Genomic DNA, 13,251 nt, shown 5'->3' on the forward strand with positions numbered 1-13,251 from the left:
AACAAGTTTATCCAATATATTAGATTATCTTTCACAATTAATTGGGAGAAAATTAGAAGATTTTAAAGAAGATCATACTAATAATTATCAAGATAAGGACCTGTAAAGATCGTCTAATACAACCCCTCTGCCATGGGCAGGGACATCTTCCACTAGACCAGGTTGCACAAAGCCCCATCCAATCACTCTCAAACACTTTCAGGGTTGCAGCATCCACAACTGCTATGGACAACCAGTTCCTGTGTCTCACCATACACATGTCCAAACAATTATTTTCATACCCGATCTAGATTTACTCTCTATCATTTAAAACTCTTATGCCTTGTTCTACAAGCCTTGGTAAAAAGTCTCTTTCCCTCCTTTTTATAAACCAAAAAGCCACAACAAGGGGTCTCCTCAGAGACATCTTTTCCCCCAGCAGAACAACCCCAACTGTCAGCCTTTCTTCACAAGAGGGGTGTTCCAGCCCCCTGATGATTGCTGTGGCCCTCCTCTAGAGCTGTTTTTGCAGATCTGTGTCTTCCACAGGGGACAAGTTTAGAGCAAGACTCCCACCCAGTTATGGGCATCCAGAGCTTACCCGACACAGATGTCTGAAGAGCTGCAGAGATTTCTGGTCCATCTCTCCTCTGGATAGTACATGGCATCGAAGATGCAACAAAGCATTCACCAGGAGCTGCTCCAGAGTTGGGGAAGGCTGCTCAGCTCCCTCAGATCCTCCCTCAGAGCGCTTCAGAGAGAACTTTTTAAGTCCATTAAGTACCCCAACTGAATTCACTGAGCATAAAATTTCTGCCCGAGCAAAGTAAGTGGGAAAGGCACGGCCAACAGAAGGAAACGCCAACAAAGAAGTGAGGAGGTTGCTGAGATCAGCTGGGCACACAGAGCTCTGCAGCACTGCGTTTGCTTCAGAAGCTACTAATCGCATGCCATGCTGCAGCTGCAGGATGGCAGCTTGGAGGGGAATGATGGCATCAGGGAACACAGCATACTCCTCTGCCAGGTGTTTTCTAAACTGATGGTGTGATTGTTGCCACGATGCCTCTTCATTTAACAGGTTCTGTATAGCCTGCAGTGATTTAGGTCTCTCTCCACGGAGGAACTGCAGGAGGCGGGCTAGAAGGTCTTGGACTGAGGAAACCCGTGCTATGCTGCTGATGTACTGGTGAGCCTCCTGGTACAAGCAATCATACAGTGGAGCTGGAGGCCTGAAGGCCTTCTTTCTAGAAAGACTGCTTATTTGCTCTTTCAACCTTTGCATTCTTTCATGCAACAGCCTGTGAAGAAATAGCATTGACCGATTTAGACACGGGAATATTTTTCATATGAACTTGTTTAAATAGATCTAACGTAGCAGTTAGATACAGGAAAAGAATAATCAGAAAATACTCTGCTATTTTGTGTGAAACAGCAAATAAGGAAAAAAACAAGGGACAGCCTTTTAGCCCACAGATGTAGATTTCTTCTCTCCCTGCCCCTTCAACAAACTTCAAGTACTTTTTTCTTGGTATCTCACAGCTCTGTGAACATTAGGAAAAAAAATAATATTATCACGAGCAATTGGTAAAACTCAAGCCATTCTGAACCTGCTTTCAATTATTATCATCTCTTTAAGCAGCAGCATGGAACTACCAGATCCTCTACATGTATAATTGTGAAATCAAAAATTCCTATTGAAAGTGGAAAATAATGAATAATAGACAGTTTTTCTGTGTACATCTTCATGTACACAGAACACACTTGGAAGGCTGCAGAAAGGAGAAAGCTCTCTTGGCTTAAAATTTCCTTCTCAAATTCCTCTGATAAAAAAAATCTACAAAAAGCCTCAAACAAAATAACAGTGGCTACAAATTCTGAATACCAACAAGTGTACTCTACTCTGTGTGGTAAGAAATTTAATTCATCTACAGCAACACAGGCAAAGGCTATTGCTAAAATACATATATGTAGATTTCTCCCCAGTAAAATCAGCTGAAGAACTTTGCAAAATATCACTGGCACATACAATGGCCTTGAGAAACTACAGTGATAGATAATTCATCTCAGTTCAACTGATTGATAATATTGTCACATTTGAAGGAAAGTACTGTAATTTAAATGTATGGCATTGTTTTTACTTCTGGGCATGGTTTCAACTTTATCAATATATGATGGCCACTGCTTTAATTCTTCTATTTTCAGCAGTACAAAGTGTACAGACAATTCCTTACTGCAAGTAAGGAGCACAGCTGCTTCTTCCCTACCACCTCAATATGTAAATGGATACTTTAAAACCAGCAACTCTAGTTTCTACAGAAAGAGAGAAAAATTGTAAAGCTTCAGATCCTGAACACACAAAGATGACACATCCACTCTATAAGAGATGGGTTCAGTGCCTGGGTGTTACCTGATATGGGGATGAATATAGTTGCTGACTGTTTCACCTTCAATACTTTTTCCTGTATGCAGCTGAGATGAAAAATCATGTGTTTTCCATTCACACTCCAGCTGGTATAACTAAAAAGGAAAGAATAAATCATTCACAGCAGATCTTGTTTTAGTAACCAAGGAGGTACATCAACTTCTTGGACATTAGAAGAAGTTCTAACAGTATAGTTTAAAAATCATGACCAAGCCAAACTCCTCTGCATTGATTTTATACATAACAAAGGTAAAGCCAACTTGGCTTCATACTCACCTCTTCTTTTGAGTACTTGAGCTTGTATTCTCTTTTAACAGCTGGATCAAACCTGGTCTGTGGAATCCACATCTGGATCTGCACCAAGCCAATGCTCACCCAGAGGCTTCCTCGCCAAGCTGTCTCTGGTAACTCCTGAAGCCCTTCCCCATAGAACTGATGCAAGCAAGTGAGCAGAAGGAACAGGAATTCTTTAGGAAGTAGTTCCTGATCAGTGATGCTTTCAAGTATCTTGAGAAGGTACTCATACGCAACAGGATCCTTGAGGTAGAGCTTCTCACAGCACTCCAAAAATTCTTCTTGCAGATCCACTGGAATCAGATCTACCAGGGCAGAGAGCAGCCTGCCTAGCATTATTCCTTGCAGTCTAGCATCCGTGTGTCTGGAGAAAAAGGAATGAGAAAACGTTCACACACAGTAAGCAACCTCCTGTGACATGCTTGATTTAAATAACATACATGTGGAAGAGAGGTCTTAATACCTAAAATCTGCTGTTGAAGAGACAGCCAGGTTGGTCCACAGCGCTGTGCTGACTTTGTGAAGCTGCTGTGCTCTCTCCATCCATTCTCCCAGTGTTACATGAGATGATGACAAGACAGGAAGCCCACTCACATCCCACTGGCTTGTCTTGCTGTTGCTAGTTAGAATTTCAAAGAAGCACTTTGAGAAAACAGCTCGGGTCAAAATGCCTGGGCCCTAAATCAAGAGATTAAGAGTTAGATCATTCAGATGCAACTTGCTCTGATTATGCTAGAACTTAAAATATTGCTTTAGAAAAGTTGAATTAGTCCACAAGAGCATTCAGGCTAGAATTTGATTAGGTCAGAAGAGACAAACCTTCATAGAATGGGTCACATGGGATTTAGAGAAGTTGTTTTCCTCTGTTGCAGGCAGTGGCCTCCAAGTCAACCAGTAATCTGGGTCCGTGGCGAAAGTACTGCTCCAAAAGGATGCTAACACAGCATTAAGTAGCTGAGATGACAGAAGAGACATTTCTTCAGGGGATATCTAAGGAGAAACAAAAGCCTAGAGGTGAGAATAATGTACAGGGAGCAAAAGGGAATTAAGCACACACATGTACAAAGAAAGTATGGTTCTGTTTTTCAGTAGGGATAGCACAAGATACTCTCCAAGATCCTTTCAAATTCATGTAGCATTTGCTTGCATCTCCTCAGTGAAGAGTAAACTTCCTGAGGTCAGCAATGTCTCCTGTCTGTGAAATATGCAGCATGTTAACAGAGCAGCCTGTAGTCCATGACTGTGCAACCTTTTGTTACAATACACAAGGGTGCAGAGGCATGAAACAGGTAAAGCCATTCAATACTCTCCTCTGAAGCATTTAAGGTGAACTTTGTGTTTAACTGTGCTTTGTGGGAACACCACCACTGTAACATAAATATTAGGCAGAGTTATTAAATGTTCTACAGAAAATGCATTAAGTTGCTTTATCAGTCTGTTTGATTTGCAACAGAACTAAAAAAAATAGAGGCATGGGAACAAAGCAAAGCATTTTTCAGCATAAAATTACTTTGAATACATAGATACAACCAGGCTGGCACCTGCCATCCAAACAATTTCCCATTAGGTCACAGATGTATGGAATAATACTACCAAACAAAATAATATAAAACTATTTTATTGAAGACTTTGTTGTATTTTATCTTTCAACATTGTGTTTTAATTACACTTTTTGAAGGCTTGCAGTTAATAAACTTTCTTGTTTAAAGAAGGACCAGCTTTTGTCAGGCAGACATAGAAAAACTGCAGGTCAAAAATCTTAGTGATATACGTATTTTGAAGAACCTTTGAAAACTTCAGGAAGCTTAATTAAACTAAAGATCTGATTTAATTAAATTAAAATAAAACTTGCCCTTACTTCATTAAGATGTAACAAGTGCCAGAGTCCAGAGAGCTGGTGACAAGCAGCTGGTGTCAACTTCAGAGAAAAAGCTATGAACTGAGCTAGATCTGAACAGATGCTTGAGTCTTTATTGCAGTTCTTCCTGTAGCAGGTAAAAAAAATACAACCTAAGCAGTGCTTAAGTAGGGCATATGAAATAAATCACCTGGATGTTGGAACACCAACCAGCAGAGTTCCAACACTTGGATAGTAAAACAAATTAAGAACGGCAAGCAAAGTCACCAAAAGGTTAAAATGACAGCGTTTCAAATGTTAGGGAAGAACAAGCACTCAAATAATACTCAAAACACTTGAATCCTTCAAAGCTAACAAAATCTAAACACAAGAAAAAGGGGGGAAAGTGTAATCTCCTGTAGCTAGAAGCTCCATGTTGGGCAAAACATACAAAACATTTGGGGACAAACCATTTTCTAGCTTTATAGCTTCTGTGAAAAGTCAGAACTTTCCTGAATTCAAGAGTGAACCAGTGATTCTAAGAGTCTCATTTCATAAAAAATTATTTTCACTGAAATCCACAAATGAACAGCTTTCTTTTAAGGAATGGTAAACCAGACTAAAAATAAATACACTTGGCCCCTTAAAACAACACTAACACTTCTTAAATAATTAATGTTAAACTATGATTCTGTGTGTGTATACACAAAAGTAAGCATGCATGCTAGTCTACTTCCTTTGTCTCCAGGTCTAATTCAGTTTTCCTGCACTAGCCCCCAGCAATACAATATAAACATCTTCTGTGGACTCCTGGTACACATATATTTGTGTGCAGCACAGATATATATGCACATACACACAGGTGTATATCAATTACAAACATGCAGATTTACACTCAGATATAAAGCACTGAAGTTACAGCTTGTAGCTAGGGATTCGGAATATCACAAAAGGAATATAGGAGTTCTTTCTCCAAACTTCTTCTTACCTTCTTGCACAAGCCTTGGCCACGTAATCTGCTGTTAGTTTGTACTGCCAGAGCACCCCTATGTATTCCATTGCAGGCCACAGCTGAACCTGACTGCAGAGCTGGTTTAGCAGGGCAGGGTCTAACTGGTTGGAGATGGTGTCTTCAGGAAGCCTTTCTTCTGAGTAACTACATGTAACTCCTTCTGCTTTCAGCTGTGAATGCACAGCTTTCAAAAATATCTGTAGCTGACCTGTTTGACAGGAAAAAAAAAGGAGGCACATAAATGTATGTACTATGTTTCTTGTCAGTGAACATTTAACATCTTTTCCATCTGTGTACAAAAGAATGGAGATGGCTGAAATCATCCTGCTGGGCTCTTCACAAGTGTTACTTACCCAGACTAACATCTTCTAAATGATTGGCTCTTATTATCAGGCCATCAGCTTGCAGCAATGCTTTCTTCATCTTCACTCCTGTGGCAGCAATTTTCACACAGCACATTTTTTCCTGCCATCTACTTTCTCCACAGGCCAATCTTAGCTCCAAGATGTTCAGTGGTTTGCTGAGAGCTTTTAACTGAGAAAAACATTCCATGCCCAGTTTATCCTGGAAACACGAGAAGGACAATTCATGTCAGCAGTGCTAACAAAACCGCAAACAAGATTTGTGACTGCAGACAAAACTAAGATTTCAAATTCACATGTACACCACAACTAAAGTACAAGTATATATAACCAGCCTGCAACAACAGCCTAAAAAGAATCTTTTAGTAGCCTGACTCAATAAAGCAGGAAGACAGAAATTGAAATTGATGGCTTCAATTCCTCCTTGTCAAGTTAGGGTTTTCTCCCCTTCACAAAGAAACTACATAGATCATGCAGACAAATAGTACTTCAACTGGGCAACTTATCTAAATCAAAGGCAATAAATACACAAAATAATAAAAAAATACCAGTCGTCACTTACAAAAATACTTGTCACTTACAAGAAATTACAGTTTACACCTGCAGTGTAAATACATTTTGAGGCTTAGCTATATTAGATACATTTGGATCTTTTCAAATTCTTAGTAAGCACTGAATGTTCTTCTGAGTCTCATAAAGTAACTATGTGTATTTTTTGATAGCTGAGTATCCTTGAGAGAGAAGGTCATAAAAACCTAGGTCTAAGTAGTAGAAACCAACATAACTGCACATGACTGCTTGTACACTCCCTTTAAACAGGGACTTGTATTCTTTGAAAATTTACTGAAATATTATTTAAAAATTGAATTACAACAAATTCTGAAATATATGAAGAGCAAACTCCAAAACTGTCAAATTTAAGAGGCCTTGTTTTGGGAAGTCATAAGGTAACCCCACCTTGTGCTGTATAAAAGGAAGTGCACAGGCTGCTCTAAATACAACTATGTTCACTGAATAAGCAAGTGGCATATTGATATTCACAAGCCTCCAAACACAGCAAGGAGTAATATTTTTATGCTCAGGTACCTCTTTCTATTAAGTAAATATTTTCTATACATAGCATAATTAAGAGTAGAAATGCTATATCTGGGTAACTGATATATTTCTCAAAAGATATGTACATTAACATGTGGTGAAATGTTCTTTTTAATCAATCTAAAAAATAGGAAAGAACTGTGTTTTGACTGTCCTGAAAAGCAAGTGCTGTAAATATATTAAAGCCTATCTGGACATTGCTGGAAATATAAATCCTTCACAAACATAATATTGATACCTTAAAAGGAAGGGGTCTTCCTAGAGACTTCTGTAGTATCTTCATATTGGTTGAAATACCAGCAGGATTGACCAAGCAGTTCTGAATCTGCTGTGAAATGGACTGCATTTCCCTGGAAATCCTTGTGGAGGAAAAAAAAAAAAAAAAGGGAGGGACAGATGGGAGAAAAGAAGCCCACAGTTAACAGAAGTTTGAGAAACAAGGCAAAAGGATGTATAAGGATGTAAAGTATTCTTTTACTAAAGGGGTAAAAATTCTACATGATTATTTGAGCAAACAGAAGCACAGAGCTAGGAAACAGATTTTAAAAGCGAACAATGTTGTCATTTATGTCACTAATGGAACACAACTTGGGACCCTAATCTAAACAATGCTAAGCAGCTATAACACTACAGAAAAGAGTAATTTATACAGCTATTTAACAGAAACAAATCAAAAGCCACCAAACAAAGCCACTTACTTGTTCTGGTCTGCTCCAATAAGCATCTGAGGAATTCTGTCAATTAGGTGTTTCATAACCCAGTGCCAGTGCAGAGCCAGGAGTGACAGCCCTGGCGAATCCACTGTGACAGAGTCAGAGACGGCCCAGAGCCGGTCCCGCCACAGCGAGCAGTACAAAACCTAGAACCAGCCAGGGAGGTTACAGAGTTACCACTGCCACAGGTTACACAACACTTCTTACTTCAAGCAGGAGAAAAAGCAAAACCACCATCACTCGTATGAACTTCAGAGTCCCACAGTGTTCTGTATTTAGTGCTACACAACCAGGACTCAACTACAGGTTCTCTAAAAATACCACACCAACAAGGGGAACTACAGCAGCCAAAACCAACCAATCCCTGCACCAAGTCTACAATGTCAAGATTTCAGCAAAATTATATACATGGTCTGAAAAGGGAAGAGGAGAAATGAACCACCTCTGTGGCCTGCATGTCAGCTGTCCAGGTTCAGACATTCTTATGACAGATAGAAATGGATACTCTATTTATCATAGTGGAGAGGAACAGGCATTGCTACAGCACACTTCATGCCATCCTAAGCAAGTACTAGAGGGCACAAATATAGCCACTGAAACAAATAGGATCTTTTGCCTGTTAGGCATATTCTGAAAACAAACAGAAGCACTGCATTTTATTTCATGGCCCCTGAAACTAAAAATAGTGTTCTGCCCACAATCTCATTTCACCAAATTTCCATAAATGTTCTGTGGAAAGTCTACTCACATCGTGTGTGTCATCGTCACTTAGGGCCACCTGAGTACACTTCACCCAGTGAAGTGCAAATGCATCCCAAAGTTCAAAGAAAGCAGCAAGGTTGACCACGACTCCATGAGGAAGACAGTTGTAACTTCCTGGATCTGAGGTTTGGGGAAGAGGAAAAGAAAGGCAGAGACTGAATATTCCAGCCACATATCACATGACACATATGGGTCAACTTCTGATCACTAGAACCTCTCTATGATTGAGGAAAAAAAACTACAACCTGAAAAGATCGAAAAAATGAAGCAATAAAAGTAACCCTTCATTATTTTTACAATTCTTGATTACCTCTATGCTTTTTATATATATATTAAAAAACATCACGAGGAATTCCTTGATCAATTGCTTCTATGCAGCACACTAACTTCATCACTAAATTTTACCCTTTGTTTTAGAAGTAAAACTTCCTACTTACATAAAACAAAAACACAGCTGAATAATGTGGTTATTCTTATCAGCTAAAGACAGAACTCTATTCCAGTTTCTCTCCACTGTTATTCTAAAGTTTGGTTAATTAAGAGAAAAATCATATTCACTGATTACCTCATAGAGGCAGGTCATAAATAGATACTTAGGTATATTTAATTTAAGAATAATGTGTTAGGTACCACACTAGTCCTCAATTGACTGCTTTACATTCACATATTCTTTCTTTGCACACCATGTTTAAAGTACACATTTCATAACAATGCAAATTAACCATATTTCAAATCGACTTTAGAACCAAAAGGAAGAGCAAAAATCAACCCACTTTTGTGGAAATCTAGAGACATTCTTAAGACACTGTTTCTTGGCTTCTTGCTGGCAACCAAACTCTTCTCAATGTAACTTCTCTTTTCTCGGTCAAGAAATAACACCGCCCTGAAATAAAAATAAAGCTGTTATCAATCCAGTACTGTTTTAAACCTTAGCCTTATGAGAATGGTGAACTACAACATGGCATTTGAACTGCAAAGTGATGTAATATATTCAGTGTATTATGGGAGAAGTACGAGGTGCAATACAAGTAATTACTTGAATATGGTTTCTGTAGAAGTAAGTTTCACAAGGAGCAGATTCCTGACTTCACCAGGAAGGAAAAAAGATTTAAATTTTTTCAGAGATCTCACACTGCTGCTTCTGCCTCTTTAATGCTTTATCCCACAGTTCTGATTTGTCCTTGAAGTACTGCAGCCAATATAGAATGCTGGGAGCTCTGCTCCTTTATTAAGTGATTGTGTTTAGTATGCATCTACAGAAATCAGAGGCAAAGAATTTAAATACCTGTACAAAAACCTCTGCTTGATATTTTAGACCACACCTATCAAAACCTAAAATCACACCTGGCAGACATCTCAAGTGTTTACTCAGCACTGGTTACAGGCACTGGGCACTCTTTACAAGGGTTTTTTTGTAACCCACCGATTTGCTGCAGACTTCAAAAGCATAAGAAGCTGGTCTGTGTGTTCCATTTCTGTATCAAAGTTCATTGAATTTCTAATGATCTCCAAAAACTGCATATTCCATCTTGGGTCCAGAGGCATCACATGTTCATCTGGAAAGGCAGACAAGACAGTATAGCAGTGAAACATTATTCAATTCTCTTCTTGGTCCCTCTGCCTATGCAAGAACATTAGGGAAAGAAAGAAACAGCCTTGGAGGAAGGCACTCAAACTCTCCCACTCCAGATACCCAAACAGAAAAGCATTAAAGCTGACTGCAGGTTCTGTAAAACAGAACAGTGACAATAAATTAAACAGGGGATAGAGCACCCAAACAGAGCTTAGAAACTCAAGCCTTAGAAACTCAAGGCTCACAGTCCAGGCAAGACACCCAGTTCTGTCCATAAAAGGCCCAGTGTCACTGTATGTAGCTTTCATGCATCTAACAAGCTTGGAAAAGAAGCCACAGGTCTGCGCTCCCCACAAAACACCAAGGGAAAATTACAGGCCAAGCCATGGTTTTCAGATGGGCTAACACAAATCCTGAGAAAAAAAAGACCAGGGTGCCTAAACTATCAAGTCAGAAAGGCAGTGAATATTTGAATCACTCTTCAGAACATCACTCTGAGCTGTAGGAATACATCTGAGTCACAGATACACAGCCAGAACTCATGGGCAGAGCACTCATCTCTAACTTGAATAGTATGAATGCATGCAATTGCCATATTTGCTGTTCTAGACAGCAAGAATGTTTGTATCGGTTGTAATTTCTTTTTTTGTTTGTTTTCTTTGTTGTACTTTCTTTTATAACAAAGGCAACATATATTTAGAATTTAGCCTTTGTCTTGCTACATACATTTCCTAAGAAAGGTTGCAGTGTGTTCACAGAATAAATAAAGGAAGCAATGTCTTACATCCCTCTTTTTCAGCAGTACCTGTCATAGTTGGCTGTAGCAACTTGATCATGTTACTGACTCCAGATGAGAGGGGACTGGCATAAAAACAACCAAGGGCTACAGCACCTGCTTCCAGCTGAATCCTCACTGAATCTGCAGGTGAAGAGGGGAAAACATGGGCATAAAAGAGTGTTTAGTACAAATCAAGAAAAATAGCTTCAACTGAGCCAGCACAAGCAGACTGAATCAAATCTGTACATCCATTTTGGATATCCTGGTTGGCCATATTTTGTATTGGCTCCACAAGGTCATAAAAGCACCAGAATGTCACTGCTGAAGACATAAATCTTATAAGGAGTTCTCGTTGAACTGGTGATACTAACACATATGCTAGTAAAATATGGTTTCTGAAAATCCATGAATTTATACCTTCAAATCTTCCTCTCAATACAACTATTTTTTTTTGACGGGGGGGGGGTGTATTTTCTTTACAATAAGGAAAAAAAAGCACACTTTTCATTATTTTTTTCATATCTTCTACTTTACAGACCTACCTGCCTGAAAAAATGGCAAAATAAAGAGGAAGCAATTAATATAGGGATGGCATATCTGAGATTTCAGACCATAGGAGAAAGCTAAATGTGTGAATTATTTGGACTAATGGCTGCCTAAATGCTCCATGAGTTTAATGCAATTAATTCTGTAATTTAGTGAATAGCTTATCTCAGCTATTATCCTGAATGTTCAGAAAACACTGCTTCAGGAAATCTCAGTTCTGCAGTTTCTTGGCCTTCTAAGCATTTGTATTTTAACACCAGATACACAGAAGGCATTTGCCTGCTTTCACTGTCACTAAAAGAAATAGTGAAAAGGCATATTTGCTTACACAGATGAAAAACCGACCCAAAAGTAACTAATTCAGAAGTGGCACAAGTTACACACATGGCTAAATAATAAAGGATAATGTTTAGCCCAAATCTCCTTATTTCTCTACCGTGCACAACCTGTTTCTGCCCCTCCCTGGAGCCTCCATGCCCGTGAATTAGTGTGGATAGCTGAGAGTCTTCATAACCCATAATTTGGAATGGTCTGGCTGTTTTCGTAGAAGACTTAACAACTCAGCCCTTAGACAAAACAAAATTAAATGATTACATACCAAGCACCTGTGGCAGATTTTTGGCTAAGGAGTTAAGCCATTTAACTCTTAATTTCCAGTCTTGATTGGTCGCCTTTTCTATGAACAATTTCACTGAAGCCTGGAGAACTTCCATTTCATCCATCCAGTTTGCATCTATCTCAACAGCAGTGAACTTGAGACTCTCAGGATTAGTGGACTGCAAAACTTTCTTAAGATCTTGCAGAGTCACTGGTAATGTCCTGAAACACAAAGAAGTACAGCAATCAAGGGCTCAAACTGCCCAATCCACAAAAAAATATATTTTGCAAGTCAAGCTATGCAGCCATCTTTAGGCATCAGTGTAGCAATGCAATGATCTTTCCTCCATTATTTAGCTTTAAAACCAGTTTCCAACTTCAAATTAGTTGGCAGTGTCTACTATTAGGAGCTCAATGTTGCCAAAAATTCATGCACTATCTCAAGAAAATATGCGCAGAATTTCACTGAGAAATTCTAATTGATTTGTGCACCAGAATGATATGCAAAGTTAAATTAAAAAAGACAACGACAGGAAAATAAGTGTCATTGAGTAAAAAATAAACAACAAAACCAAACAAAAACAGCAAACAACACAGCACATTGCTAAGAGATTACAATTTCAACTTTTTATCTTACTACAAACTTCCACAGCTTGTTGTTTCACTGGAAGCAACCTACAGTACCTATCTGTATACCTATAGTCCAGAGTAGGTTATTAAGCAAAGAAGGCAAAAACAAAGTTTTTGCACCAGTGTTGTAAAAATTAACAGCTGTATTGCACAAGAAGTCATTAGAAAATTCTTTCATATACCCCCTGCATGGGGGCCTCTGCTTCTTTCAGACAGCTCTGTCTGAAGAAGGAAATTTGTGTTTTTACCTGAAGCTACTGGACCTAAAATTACCAATGAATAATTTATTACATGAAAACTGGAAATCCCAAGAATAATTAGTATACTCTAAACTAGTTCAATGCTCTTTTAAAGCTTAGAAGGAAACTGAAGGAAGAAATGTTGGGGCTCTTATTACCTACTAAACCCAGTGTTTACATTCACATTTTCTGCTAAACAACTCCCAAAATTAGTCAAATGTGCTTACTGAAGATTAAAAAGCCAAGTACTTTGAATGTATTTGGAAGACTTAAGAATAAAGCAGTAAATAACTGAACTTTCATTTGTTGTATACGAGGTAAAGGTAACAGGAGCACAAGAGTATGACAATCACAATCTCCACCTGTACAATTTGATGAAGACAGGATTTTGCAATAAACAATGACATGCCAT

The 13,251-nt window shown here is 38.7% G+C and overlaps 1 protein-coding gene across 3 annotated transcripts in view; it reads right to left on the minus strand.

Annotated features, from left to right (window-relative positions):
- MDN1 (midasin AAA ATPase 1) overlaps positions 1-13,251 on the minus strand; it is a 92,218-nt gene that overhangs the window by 31,438 nt on the left and 47,529 nt on the right. For all 3 annotated transcript variants that reach the window (XM_038133103.1, XM_038133102.1, XM_038133104.1), the window contains exons 49-63: positions 11,972-12,192; positions 10,855-10,968; positions 9,900-10,032; positions 9,250-9,359; positions 8,463-8,596; positions 7,700-7,860; positions 7,240-7,360; positions 5,898-6,108; positions 5,521-5,752; positions 4,554-4,680; positions 3,515-3,685; positions 3,159-3,373; positions 2,678-3,059; positions 2,387-2,496; positions 581-1,277 (exon numbers count right to left, since the gene is read on the minus strand). In XM_038133103.1, the coding sequence (XP_037989031.1) occupies positions 581-1,277; positions 2,387-2,496; positions 2,678-3,059; positions 3,159-3,373; positions 3,515-3,685; positions 4,554-4,680; positions 5,521-5,752; positions 5,898-6,108; positions 7,240-7,360; positions 7,700-7,860; positions 8,463-8,596; positions 9,250-9,359; positions 9,900-10,032; positions 10,855-10,968; positions 11,972-12,192 (3,139 nt within the window). The remainder of the gene's footprint in view (positions 1-580; positions 1,278-2,386; positions 2,497-2,677; positions 3,060-3,158; positions 3,374-3,514; positions 3,686-4,553; positions 4,681-5,520; positions 5,753-5,897; positions 6,109-7,239; positions 7,361-7,699; positions 7,861-8,462; positions 8,597-9,249; positions 9,360-9,899; positions 10,033-10,854; positions 10,969-11,971; positions 12,193-13,251) is intronic.

Source organism: Motacilla alba, chromosome 3 (assembly GCF_015832195.1).
Source record: "Motacilla alba alba isolate MOTALB_02 chromosome 3, Motacilla_alba_V1.0_pri, whole genome shotgun sequence".
NCBI lineage: Eukaryota > Metazoa > Chordata > Aves > Passeriformes > Motacillidae > Motacilla > Motacilla alba.